At 43.5% G+C, this 12694-nt stretch overlaps 1 protein-coding gene across 1 annotated transcript; it reads right to left on the reverse strand.

Moving 5' to 3' along the window:
* Positions 1-447: 447 nt before the first annotated feature.
* Positions 448-9296, reverse strand: erich1 (glutamate rich 1). The gene is made up of 6 exons (XM_080783854.1): positions 8964-9296; positions 8381-8509; positions 6726-6854; positions 3728-4144; positions 2736-2915; positions 448-875 (listed from the first exon to the last, which is right to left on the reverse strand). The coding sequence occupies exons 1-6, from the start codon at positions 8980-8982 to the stop codon at positions 766-768; spliced, it is 984 nt and encodes a 327-aa protein (XP_080639980.1). The 5' UTR covers positions 8983-9296; the 3' UTR covers positions 448-765.
* Between the last annotated feature and the right edge of the window lie 3398 nt (positions 9297-12694).

A 12694-nucleotide genomic window follows, 5' to 3' on the forward strand; every position in this document is an offset into this window, starting at 1 on the left:
AGGAGCTATTGAATTAGCCGTCTAGTTTCAAAGGTCATGACGTCTAGGCCTTCCAGCAGACCTGGCATTATTTGGCTCCTTCTAGAAGTTTAGGACATGACAGTGGGATGTTAATAACAATTACACGTCTGTCCTGTATTGCCCTTGATATGATATATCCTTCACGATAAAGAAAAGGATTTCATGAATTCATGAGTTGGTGTATCATAGGCATTCAACTCCATATCTGCTATTTTTCAATAGCTAAATTATAACATAATGTTTAAAACACCCAAAATGGGTTTTAATGACTGTCGGACTGTTAGTATGTCGAAACTAAAGCCTGTACCGTACCCTATTTCTTTGGTTTACAATGTAGTGACTGTTTTTACTTAAGCAATCTTTGATTATTTGCCACAAAAAGGCATGAGAATATATGAGATAATGATGGACAGATTAAAACATATCGGAAAGAAGAAAGGAAAAGCACTTTATTTCCAACACAAATTCTTCTGCACACAGCAATGTGTGTGTGTGTGTGTGTGTCTGTGTGCAGGAAAATGAATTCAAACAACAACAGCGCTCTTGCTTAACCACTTATACCCGTTATATCCTTGGCCCTTCCCCCCCCTTACACCAAAACCTGCCGCGTTGCAACACATTGTGAGCTTGTAGTTCGGCTATTTTCGCCGACAGTCTTATGACTTGACCACCTGACCAGGATATAGGGACGTCAGAGTTCACGTTGCTAGACTGAGAGAGTCATAATACAATAGTTTATATGTTTCAGTCTGGTTGACGGGGAGGACCCTCTGTCCGTCTCCGTCTGCGTGTCTGCATGGGGAGGATGTCTGTGATCCAGTACTGGAACAGTCCAACGACTGCGGCGGTTTCCTCTGGAAAAAACACACACAGTGACACACAGGCACAGGTTAATGACAAAACGCTGACGGTGCAGAATCACCTGCAAGCATGGCCGGAGAGGTGAGTGTTGCAAAAGTGTGTACGACCAGAGACGGTAGAATGTATCTTAACCACTTGACCCATTGAGACCCTGAGGCCATTTCTACAAAATATCCTCTATATATATCCTAACAGTTTTCTGAAAAACAGTGGCTCTCAAAACCTTTTCATGTCAAGGACCCCCCCCAAACTGTGTTTAGCCACAGACCCACATCCACATCTCAAAATATTTGTTCCAGGGACCTGCACGGAAGCAAAGATTTGAGTGGAAACAAAATTTGCTTTAACCCATTTAGGCCTGAAAATAATGTCTTCTAAATCCTGACAGTTTTCTGAAATAACCTATGTTTCTAGGCCTATATCACTCAATATTTCATGTCAAGGACCCCAAAAATGATCTGTAATTGGCCTCCGAGACCCCCAAAATATGTTGTTCCAGGGACCCTCCAGAAGCAAAGATTTGAGTTAAAAACGTTTGTTCGTTAATATACAAAAAAGCAGATCTACAGCCACTTTCTGCAGACACTTTTTTTAATGCCTTTATTGATAGTGAAGTGTAGACAGGAAACGGGGAGAGAGAGCTGGGGAGAGACACTCAGCAAAGGTCGCTCAAACCTGCAACGCGCTGTCAGGCTACAATGGAGCCTATACCGCTATAGGCCAGCGGTCCAGGCCCCTGATTTTTCAGATATATAAGTTGAATATTGTTTTAGGTATAAAATAGATATTTGTAATTTTGTGTTTGCTTAAAAATAGTAACTTGAATCAAGTATATACTGTACGTCCATATATATCAGTCAAAACATCAGTAATAAGGTCATCTGGATCTGATGTCCTAGATTCTAGGACATCAGGTCCATACCAAGGTTATAATAGTTTAGTTTTAGTTCGTTTTGACATATTTTTTTCAACTATTGTTAGATTTAGTTAGTTTTTAGAGCGGGTTTGATAGTTTTTATTTTGGTGAAAATGCTTAGTTTTAGTTTAGTTATAGTATTTTTTCGTACTTTGGTTTAGGGTTAGCGTGGCTACATGCTGCCGTACGGTGCTGAGAACTGCCGTAAAACTTGTTGGAGAAATGAGGAAATTAATCGAATGAATTTAAAAGGATTACATTATAAATATCCGAAAGGCATATAAATATTGATAAAAACTGAAACTAAGGAATACGTCTATAATCTCAGTTAGTTTTAGTTAGTTTTGAGTTTCAGTTTAGTTATAGTTTTATTTTATTTTTTTATTTTTTATTAGTTTCAGTTAACTAAAATGTTTTGTTAATTCTAGTTTTCGTTTTTTTTTAGTTAGTTTTAGTTAGCTATTATAACCTTGGCCATACGTCAATACATCCATGGATGGGTCCAGCTCTGAGGCAAAGTGGCTAAATGCAGTGAAAGTCAGGGCTCTGCTTTTAAGCTGCACCGGTGGTCAATTGATTCCTGCTGCTGGGTTTGACAGAGTAAAGCTTCACTGAACTGCGACTAAAGCCATTTGTCAATAATAACCAAGAACACAAAGAACAGACTTGCGTCCTTGGGCAGAATGTACTTGTCGGAAAAGAAACATCAGCTCCACTGATTTATTAAGATTCAACGTTTCGATCACTAGGATCTTCTTCAGGAATACTATAATGTTTTAGTACAGTATATGATATCATAGTGTGAACGATTTTGGGTGAATTCAATTTGCCAGCTTCCAAAATCAAACAGTTCTCCGTTGACATGAATTGTGGCAGTTTGCGAGCATAACTCCAGCCACTACATGGCAGCGATGGCGGCGGGTGAGTTTTAACTGACCTGGAGACAGTGACGAGGAGGCGTTCAGTTGCTCCAGAGCCTCAGCTAGTCTGTCCGTCTCCTGCTGCTGCACCAGGGCTTTGAGCTGCTGCAGCTGGCCCAGCACGCTAGGGGGCGCTCTCCCACTAGACATGCGGCTCAGCAGGTCCTCCACGGCCCCAGGCGCGAGTGAAGGTCTGCCTGCGTGTGTGTGCAGACAGAGGACAGTTAAGGTCTGCCTGCGTGTGTGTGCAGACAGAGGACAGTGAGTGAAGGTCTGCCTGCGTGTGTGCAGACAGAGGACAGTTAAGGTCTGCCTGCGTGTGTGCAGACAGAGGACAGTGAGTGAAGGTCTGCCGTCGTGTGTGTGCAGACAGAGGACAGTTAAGGTCTGCCTGCGTGTGTGTGCAGACAGAGGACAGTGAGTGAAGGTCTGCCGTCGTGTGTGTGCAGACAGAGGACAGTTAAGGTCTGCCTGCGTGTGTGTGCAGACAGAGGACAGTTAAGGTCTGCCTGCGTGTGTGTGCAGACAGAGGACAGTGAGTGAAGGTCTGCCTGCGTGTGTGTGCAGTAACTCTTGGAGTCACAGACCTGTAATGGTCCATTTAGAACCCCCTCAAAGACCCCACTTTGAGGGCCACTGTCCTAGATTGTTTGAGGGGTGCAAGCCCCGCTCCTATGCCCAGCTTTGTCTGTTTATGTGAACATGATGATTTGATTGGCTGATCACCCCATAGCGATGCTTTGATTGGCAGTACATATTGGGGACAAAAGTGAGGGCAGAAAAGCGGAGACGCCAAAAGTGATTGGCCGGAATGACGTTTGTGACGATTTGATTGGCTGAGCACGGAATGCGATGTATGATGATGTATGATGATAAGAGCGCCCCACACAAAAAAAAATGCAAATTACACACTGGTATGGGATCGGTAAGCAAGTTATATGGGGATCGGAATCTGTGTCGGGATCGGAAGGATAGAATGGTACATCTATCTTCTCTACCACAAACTCACCATCAGACACGTAAGTCTCCATGGTGGTCCTGAGGAAGTCTGTCACTTCGGCAGCTCTCCTCTCCTCCCCCTCCTCCTCCTCCTTCTCCTCCCCCTCCTCCTCGGCCCCCTCTCTCTGGTAGGTGAACTCCAGAGCGGCGGCCCGGGGCACCAGGCCGCTGGCCAGGAGCCTCTCCTTGTGGCGTTTCTTCTTCAGCTTCCTCCTCTTGTTCCTGCTGAGGCCTTCCTGATCTCCTCCCTGCGTTTCACTGGGCTCGCTCGCCGCCTCCGGACGCCGTTCGCCCTGCTGCTGTGCTGCTGCTGCTGCTGCTGCTTTCCTCCTCCTTTTTCTCCGTCGTCTCCCGTGGCCCTCCTCATCCTCCTCCTCCTCCTCCTCCTCGACCTCCCCATCTGGATCGTGTTCCTCGCTGCTCCTCTCTGTCAGCCAATCAGATGGGAGGTTCTGGATTAGATAGGTCACTGTTTGAGTCCGCCGTCCACAGCAGTGTTCATTTAAAACCAGACTAAAACTATGAAGGAAAAATGTTTGTCTGCTAGCTTTTTTCACTGACAAACTACTAAGCTTCGACGATTAAAACTAAGCTAAATTTATTGATATTTTCGTTCACAAATACAAACTGGACTAAAATGTTAGGGAGGGACTAGTGGAGAAGAAAAACTAAAAGTTTTCAAAATTTGCTGTCAAAATTAACACTGGTCCACAGAACTTTTTTTAAGGGCCAAATTCTTGGTCCCTCATTGTATTTGTCTGTTTTTTTTTCTCCTTCTCCCTCCAAAAATAGCAGTTCTGGCTGGCAATAATTATCAGTAGAGGGCTATGCCAAACGGTGAGGATGCGAAGCCCACGTCCATTGGCCAAAGGGTGGCGCTATAGCACCATAGCACATGTGACCCCTCCACCCGGTGTGGACTTATATATAATTTGTTTTCCCCCAAAAAATATTTCCAGAAATGTCATGGCCATAATTATACATTTGGAAAGCGGTCCCACTCTGCTCAGAGCAGCACGGCATCGGCATTAGGGGTGTAAAAAAAAATCGCAATTCCCTTTATGAACGATTTCTTAATCTATTCATAATTTCCAAAAATCTTCTTCTTTTTTTTTTTTGCATACAGTTAGTGTTCACTACATGGTGTTTGTGATATGAAATGTAAGCTTATATTACCCTAATATCACAGTAAACATCATGTCTTCAGTCATTTTCAAGGTACTGTAGTCAGTACTACTTCACTTCAGATCAGCACAGCTGTATTGTATTGTAGTATTGAATCAAGAATCATTTTGAATAGACAATCGTTTTGAATCTGGGGGAAAAAAATGCTTTAGAATTTAAAAAGAAAAACCGTTTTTGGATTGAGAATATAGAGTTGAATCGAATCGTGACCCCCAAGAATCGGAATCGAATCGTGGGACACCTATGAAGCCCTAATCGGCATCTCATCATGGCCCGGGTTGAGAAAGTCGGTGCTTTTGCATGCATGCTTTTTATTATTCCATTGGTGTGTGAATGGGTGAATGAATATACAACCTCATAAAGCGCTTTGGAGAAAGGTGCGATATAAACGCATTTATTTTATCACACGGGAGTTAAAAGGCATCCTAGTGAAGAGTGATTGTCACGCTGGGCCCGCAGCGATCCTGCAGGAGACGTCAGTCTCGCGCAGTAAATCCCCTCGGGCTTAATGGCGCATGTCTGACTAACAGAGGCACTCCATAAATGTAAGATTAACGCGGTACAACCTGGACAGCGTCCGGGTCTTTTAACCACTCAAACCATTACACTTTTGGCTACTCAGAAAATACCAGATCTACAAGCTCATAGCGTGGCACGGAGTCACATGCTATGAGCTTGTATATCTGCTATTTTAGAAAAATCTTGAAAATTGTATTGCAAATCTTGTATATATATAATTTTTTCAAGCGGAATTTGTTTACTCAAATGTTTGCTTCTGGGGGTCCCGGGAATAAAATATTTTGAGATTATTTTTTTTGGCTGGGTCATGGACATGATTGATTGATTGATTGAAATCTTTATTCACAAGTCAATACAAAATATGCGTGAGGATGAAACCAGAAAAAGCATCAAGTCACTAATAGTGCTGCCAACGAATATTCTATATCCGAATATAGATTCGAATCAATTTTTTTAATTAATAACCGAATATATAAAATTAAGGTTCGAATTAAAAATAATAATACAAAATATTTTTTTATTTATTATTATTATTAGTTTTCCGTGCCATGGGTAAGCGTTGTGACTTGTGAGCTTGTAGATTAGTTATATTTGCCATGCGACACGCCGACAACGGCATACATTGAAGAATAAATCAGCTGCCTCGCACATTTCCTAAACACAGACTATACAGCGCAGCGCAGCGCAGTTCTGATTGGCTGCCTCGTCTCCAGCCATGTTGCCTCAGAATTCTTTAGGGTCACTAATTTGAGCATAACAGCGGAGCATAGGCGCTAGCCAGCTAAAAAGTTTCATAACGTCGGCAGCAGACCCACAGTCCACAGATAATAATAATGCAGCAGAATTAACACTGCCTCCGTGCCTCGTTTTGATAAGGCTGTGTGGTAGGATTGCTCATTTAAGAAAAAAATGTTACTGGAGAAGGGAGAATGTATGCGTTCCGTTCCATCTCAGTTTTCAGCAACACCAATGCGCGGAGAGAGAGAGTTGCGCCAGCAATGCGATCTTAAATCAAATGTTATGTCTAAGGTTGTATTGGTGTAAATATAATTATTAAAAAATCCGATTGGCTCGAATTGAAATCCGAAATCCGAATGGCTCGAATTGCTCGAATCCACGTGGGTTTTTAAAACGAATATCCGAATCCAATTTTTGGACAATTACGGCAGCCCTAGTCACTAATACATGAAAAGGTTTGAGCACCACTGACATAGAAACATATACTGTATAGGTTTTTCCCCCGAAAACTGTTTAACATTTTGTTAAAATCAGCCTCGGGTCTTAATGGATTAAAGCCCTCTTACCAGCTGGATCCCCCGGGCGATTTATTTCCTCTGGGGGGGGCTGCGGAGGGAGGGCAGGAGGGGGCAGCACCGTGTAGACCCGTCGGCCCAGATGGCCAGCGCTCCCAGTCTCTGCTACTCCTCCATCACCTGGTGACGGAGAGCACATGAAAGGAGGGTTATACGGAGCATGTCTTGAAATGGGAACAGTAATTACGGAGAGCATGGCGTTGAGTGTCTTACTGGGGGAGTCTGTTTTCGAGGGAAGACGGGAGTTCTACTAGTACACTACACTCCACTTTTGCAGACACAGACGGGAGACAAATGAAGGGCTAAATTAACAGTAAGGGCCCTATTTTCGCCAGTGCCTCATCCCTTCTTTGCCCTTTTTTTTTAGTGGTGCAACCACTCCAAGGAACAGCAATGTCCGTGTTCACCTATGCCTGTGTTCACCCATGTGTGTCTGTGTTGGTTAATGAGCACCAGTATATGACTATGAGTACCAGTTGTTGTGCCAGAAACAGAGAGAGAGATAGTGCTGCACTGTTGCCTGCTAATGAGAGAGAGAGGTGGAGGTGGAAAAGAAGATTTACAAGCTCACAGAGTGTTACGTTGTGCTGCGCTGCAAGCTTGTACATCCACTATCTTTGAAAGACTTATGTCGAAAAGGTTAACATTTTTGGATTTCTAACATCTTAGAAATGTTCTCTTCTGGAGGTCCCTGGCATGCTGGCAGAAGAGAACACCTTTTCAGATGGGGGTCCGCGGCCAAATACATCAATCAATGTGGGGGTCCTTGACATGAAAAGGTTTGAGAACTACACTGCCATAGACAGAAATGCTCAACGTTCCCATTGAAGCTGCAGCCAGCCAGGTGACTGAAGCTCAACCCTGCCACCCGTGTCCCAAATAATGGACCCTTGGACCCTCTTTCAAAGTCACCTATAGCTCAGTTCCTCTTCAACTGTGAAGGGTCGGCATATCGTCAGTATGTGGCAGAAACCTTGTATGTCCAATCATCTCCATGCATAAATCGCTTTATGTTTTTCGCTTTGTGTTTGTGAATGAGTTGATAATTACGAATTCCGATTTTACACTGTATGATATGCAAAAAGGGAAAGATCTCCTACTCTGTCTGGGTCTGGGAAAACAATTATAATCTTCTTCATTTCAAAACAATGTTTTTTGGTTCTTAGACCTTCATCAGGACAAACATACCGACTGAAAAGTAGTGAAAATAGCTGAGAGCTCCTCAAGACACATACATATGTTATGTAATGTATTACTATGTATTTTTTTATTATTATTTTTTCATCTGTAATGACATGCCTACAATATAGATGCCAGGTGGTCTGTGTTTTGCTTTGTATGAAAAGTATGAATGGTGACTAAAACTACAGTAAACTACATTTGATCCATTTGGAACACAGGTTATTTTTCATTTTCTGAAGAGTCCTGCTTTTGTACATACAAGGTTTCCACCCGACAGTGTGACGATATGAAGTAGATTTGACTCTTCTGTGCCAAAAGTGAACTAGCCTGGCTAATAAGCCAGCCGTCTGCCGTTGGCGAAAAAAGAAGAAGCCTTTGGCGGATTGCGCACGCGACAGTGTGATATGAGTCTGGCTTCTTCTAGCCAGTCTGGCAACAATTACATTGACAGTGTGTGATCTTACCTCTTGAAGTGTTCCTTCTAGGACAGATCTTTTGGGCTAAGGTCTCAACGGCGCTTGGTGGGCGTGGCTTTTCTTCCTCCCGCTGGCTGGCAGCAGGGTAAAGTTTCTGGAGCACCTTGGACTGAAATACTACGTGAAACAAACACAAATAAATCAAATATCATTCACATTAGATCATACCTATCCATGATATTACCTATATAACCATGATATTCTTTTCACTGTCGGGCAGAAAGCGCTTATGTCCTCCATATTTTAACTTTTTTTTTGTGTGTGTTTATTAATGCCCTAAGTTGATCATCATTCATACTACAGCGTCGGACAAAAGCATCAAAAGTAGCAGATCCATGGCCTGGGCCGGCCTAGCAGTCCAGGCACCTACCGGTATGCTGTTAAACCTATGTGTTAAACCAGTCACCGGCGCACGTGCGTTTGTTTACAAACGTATCCACGCGATACTATAACCGCGATATTACGGAGACTTGAGCATAGAGTTGTATGGACTGTCTCGAGCCGTTAGCACCGAGGCTAAAAGCAACCATGCATGCACCACCTAAAGGTACAATGACCGACCGTCTCTCACCTTGTTGTCTTCGTGCCATTATTATAGAGACACATACATTCAGCGGACGGACGGGGGAGAAGAGACGTGACTGGCCGCTGAAGAAGAGATACGGGCGAACAAACACAAAAAGAAAGTACCCGGTATACAAACTGTGGCGCTGGCAAGCTAAGCTAACGGAGCTAACAAACAACAGACACGTTTCCACAAGGATGACCCTCTCCGAAAGAAAGGGCTGTAGTGGTAGGTGGTGAATCTGGTGATGCCATGATATATATTAATCCAAGAAGGACGACAACAACAACAATATAAGTTCCACAATAAGACTCCAAGCAGAGCAGAGCTACTGGAGCAGTACAGTAAACTACAGTGAGTGTGTATTGCGATAGTGTTGCCAGGTTCTATGAAAACAAGCCCAAAACAAAAGATTATTAACCCATAACCCATTTTTTTTTTCATGTCAAGGACCCCCAGAATGATCTGTCTTTGGCCGTGCCCCCCCATCTGAATATGTTCCAGCCTACAGGGACCCCCCAGAAGCAAAGATGTGAGTTAAAAACATTTGCTGTGAAAGAATATATATTCAATGGTTTGTGTCACATTTAAAATATTCAAACCGCCCAAAAAGCTTGTAGCGCTGCACGGCACTGGTTAAAGTGTTTAAACGCTAAGGTGACACAGTTTTAACCACTAATTGAAAAGGATATGTGGACTTTTCGGGACATCTGGGCACATCAATGTAAAATTGCCCAAAATGTAAAAAAAAGAAAAAAAAGACTATTAGCCTATATATTTTGTCCATTCCTACAAGCTACTTTACAGAAAAAAACAAGCCCAAATTCGCTTATAATAAGCAGACTTGGCAACACTTGACTATACTGTGTATATTGTACAGTAAACTACAAAACAAAAACGGCTCCCCCTGTGGTCAAACCCCGGTCGGGGTAGGGGTGGTATGCACCACAGACGGAGCCTGTCTGACAGCAGCAGCAGCGCATGGGACGAGGCGCGGGGCGCATATCAAGTAGTCGAGCAGGCACCACCAGCATCATCAGCACCACCGGAGAGGAGAGGAGAGGAGCTGGAGGAAGAGGGGACTGGCGCAGCCTCCAAAACTTGGCTCGGGACATCGGCATGTGAGAACGGAGCTTTGCAAGAGGAGGAGGAGGAGGAGGAGGAGAAGGATCTCTGCATGCCTAGAATGTCAGCTCTGAAGAAGGTAACTAACCACGGCAAAACACCATTAAGCCTGCATGGTTCCTCTTATTCACCTTTTCACGCATGCACTGGATTTGTGTATACAATTGTTCTTAAGAGTGGGTTTTGTAGTCTTGTGAAATTAATGGGTGGGTTTCACGTGCTGGACAAAGGGTGTTTCCAGTTACATTTGTGGCTTTTTTTCCCCCTGCTTTCCTTGGGCAACCAGACTTTTTTTCATACCGTTAACTGTGTGATTTGTAATATGTATATTCCATTATCCAAAGTTACACAAAAAAGCGGTGTTGAATTGTTTTTAGACAATGGAATAATTTCTGTAGAATTATACCACAGCAGAAGATCTTTGCATCGGTCCCGGTGGTTTTTGCATGCACAATATGTCGTCAGGCTGGACTTGCAGATGCTGCTGCTGCTGCTGTGCACTCATCCTTGTCCTTGGGCTTGTGGAACTTTTCCAGTCAGGAAAGGTTAACTCCCTTCGTGCATTCGCACTGACACGCAGCTTATTGTGACTGTGCAGGTGAGAGTCGTGAGACATAGGGCACTCGTGTCTGACAACAAGAGTCCCAAAACAATGTTTAGCCTCTCAGAGTGCACAGTACAGCTAAGACATGTCATGCGTGGTGGGTTTCGGCCCTGCGTCCGAAACGGTGAAGAAATGACAGAGTTACCGTGTGGGGGGATTTGCAGACAAGACTCTCTCTCTGTGAGTGTGGTATTCTCTCTCCCTCCCTCTCTCTCTGTCTCTCTCTCCGTCTCTCGCATACGCGCACGCTCCACATCTCACAAATGCAGCTATGCTCACTGGTGCTAGATCCTGTGAGAGTGTATTGCTGCTTGCTGGGATCTGTCCCAAGTTGTTGTGAAGTTCTGTTGATTCTCTCCTGATTTGTCTCTGTAAAAAAAAAGCCATTTTAGTATGACAATCTTTGGGAAATTTTGTGGCTTGTGACGAACAGGTCCAATCAGTGACCAGTTCAGTGACCAAGGTGTCCTGACCAGCTGTGTTCATTGGACTTAATAGAGTCCAATATGCTTCCGGTCTCCTAAAAAGGCCTAGTTTATGCAGATATATGGGAAGTAAACGGAGATGGCATGTCTTGCTATTTTTCTCTCGGGGACAGCATTGAAGAAGGTATTGATGATGCCTCCACCAATTGATTCTAATGATTGAGCACGCTGTAGGGAAGTTCTGTGGGACAGAAGGCCTGCCTCAGCAATCAGCACTGCTCCCACAAAACGCCAGAGCACAGCATGTGGCAGCCAGGAACACTGGTGTGTGAGGGACAAAAATGCTGGCTGCCAAAATACACAAACACAGACATCATAATAATCACAGTTGCTATAAACCGAGCATTTTCGTTCATCGCAATGCCGCAAAAAAATAAACTCAAATGGAGTTTTCTGTTGCTTCACCTTCATAGCTGGAGAGTTTTTATTTTTAGCCCGTAGAAAGAGATTGTAAATAATCTGTGTGGGAAAAGCAAGAGACTCGTTTTAGTCTCTGCAGCTGAAGCTCTGTAAACATGGAAACTGCATTTTTCTGCCATAGTAGCAGCAAGCATGGGCCTGGGTGATGTAGCTCCTCATTCATTATGCAGGTGTGAGACACCTCTCCAGACTCTACCTCACTCCCCTAGCACTTTCCCATTTTTGTTGAGGGGCGCCAGCCAACTCCTATGCCCAGCTTTGTGGGTCTGTGACTGTGTGAACACAAACATTGGCTGATGATTGGCTGATCACCCCATAGAAATGATTTGATTGGCTGTGCAAAGTATACACATTGAAGATAAACAGAAGTTATTGGCCGGAATGACATTTGTGGTGATTTGTTTGGCTGAGCACGGAATGTAATGTATTATGATGATGATAATAGTGATTCTATGCATTTACAAGTATGTTGGTTATAGCCTACTTAACTTTGTATGAACTTCAATTGATAAAGGCACTATATAAATACACCATTTACCATTTATGTTATTTATACAGTATACCGGTAGCATGTCCCATTTTGGGCGGGAACCCCTTTTGGTGTTTTAAACATTATGTTATAATTTAGCTATTGAAAAATAGCAGATCTACAAGCTCATAGCGCGCCACGGAGTGGCGCTACGAGCTTGTAGGTCTGCTATTTTTGAAAAATCGTGAACATTTTTATTAAATTTTGAGGTCAGGCCCAAATGGGTTAAAGACAATATAGGCTACTCCTGTGGAAGGGTTATCATATATTAAATTACTTAAATTGATATACAATTTAATATTAGGTTTGGTTTTGCCCACTCAATTCGTTTTGGTGCCCTGGCTCATGGACTAAGAACCGGGCCCGTTCAACCCTGGTGGACTATAGGGGCCATCGAAGAAGTGGGAGGTGTGAGCGGTGTGGATGGTGGGTAGCTCCTCTGAGACTATTCCAAATAGGTTTTGGATATTGTGCCAACCAACATAAAAGAACCCAAATCGTAATGATCATTGTGTGAGATCATGAATAAATATACCACTGCCATCAAACATCCTTTAAGGGTTAAAGTCTATAC

Source organism: Protomyctophum bolini (genome assembly GCF_963924005.1).
Source record: "Protomyctophum bolini genome assembly, chromosome: 15".
In the NCBI taxonomy this organism is placed as follows: Eukaryota; Metazoa; Chordata; class Actinopteri; order Myctophiformes; family Myctophidae; genus Protomyctophum; species Protomyctophum bolini.

What these genes read in the sequence shown, in the direction of transcription:
- erich1 (XM_080783854.1), bottom strand. An exon ending in GGAGACTTACGTGTCTGATG is followed by an intron (nt 2,916 to 3,727) that starts GTGAGTTTGTGG and finishes ACACACACGCAG; the next exon opens with GCAGACCTTCACTCGCGCCT. An exon ending in CTCCTCGTCACTGTCTCCAG is followed by an intron (nt 876 to 2,735) that starts GTCAGTTAAAAC and finishes TGTTTTTTCCAG; the next exon opens with AGGAAACCGCCGCAGTCGTT.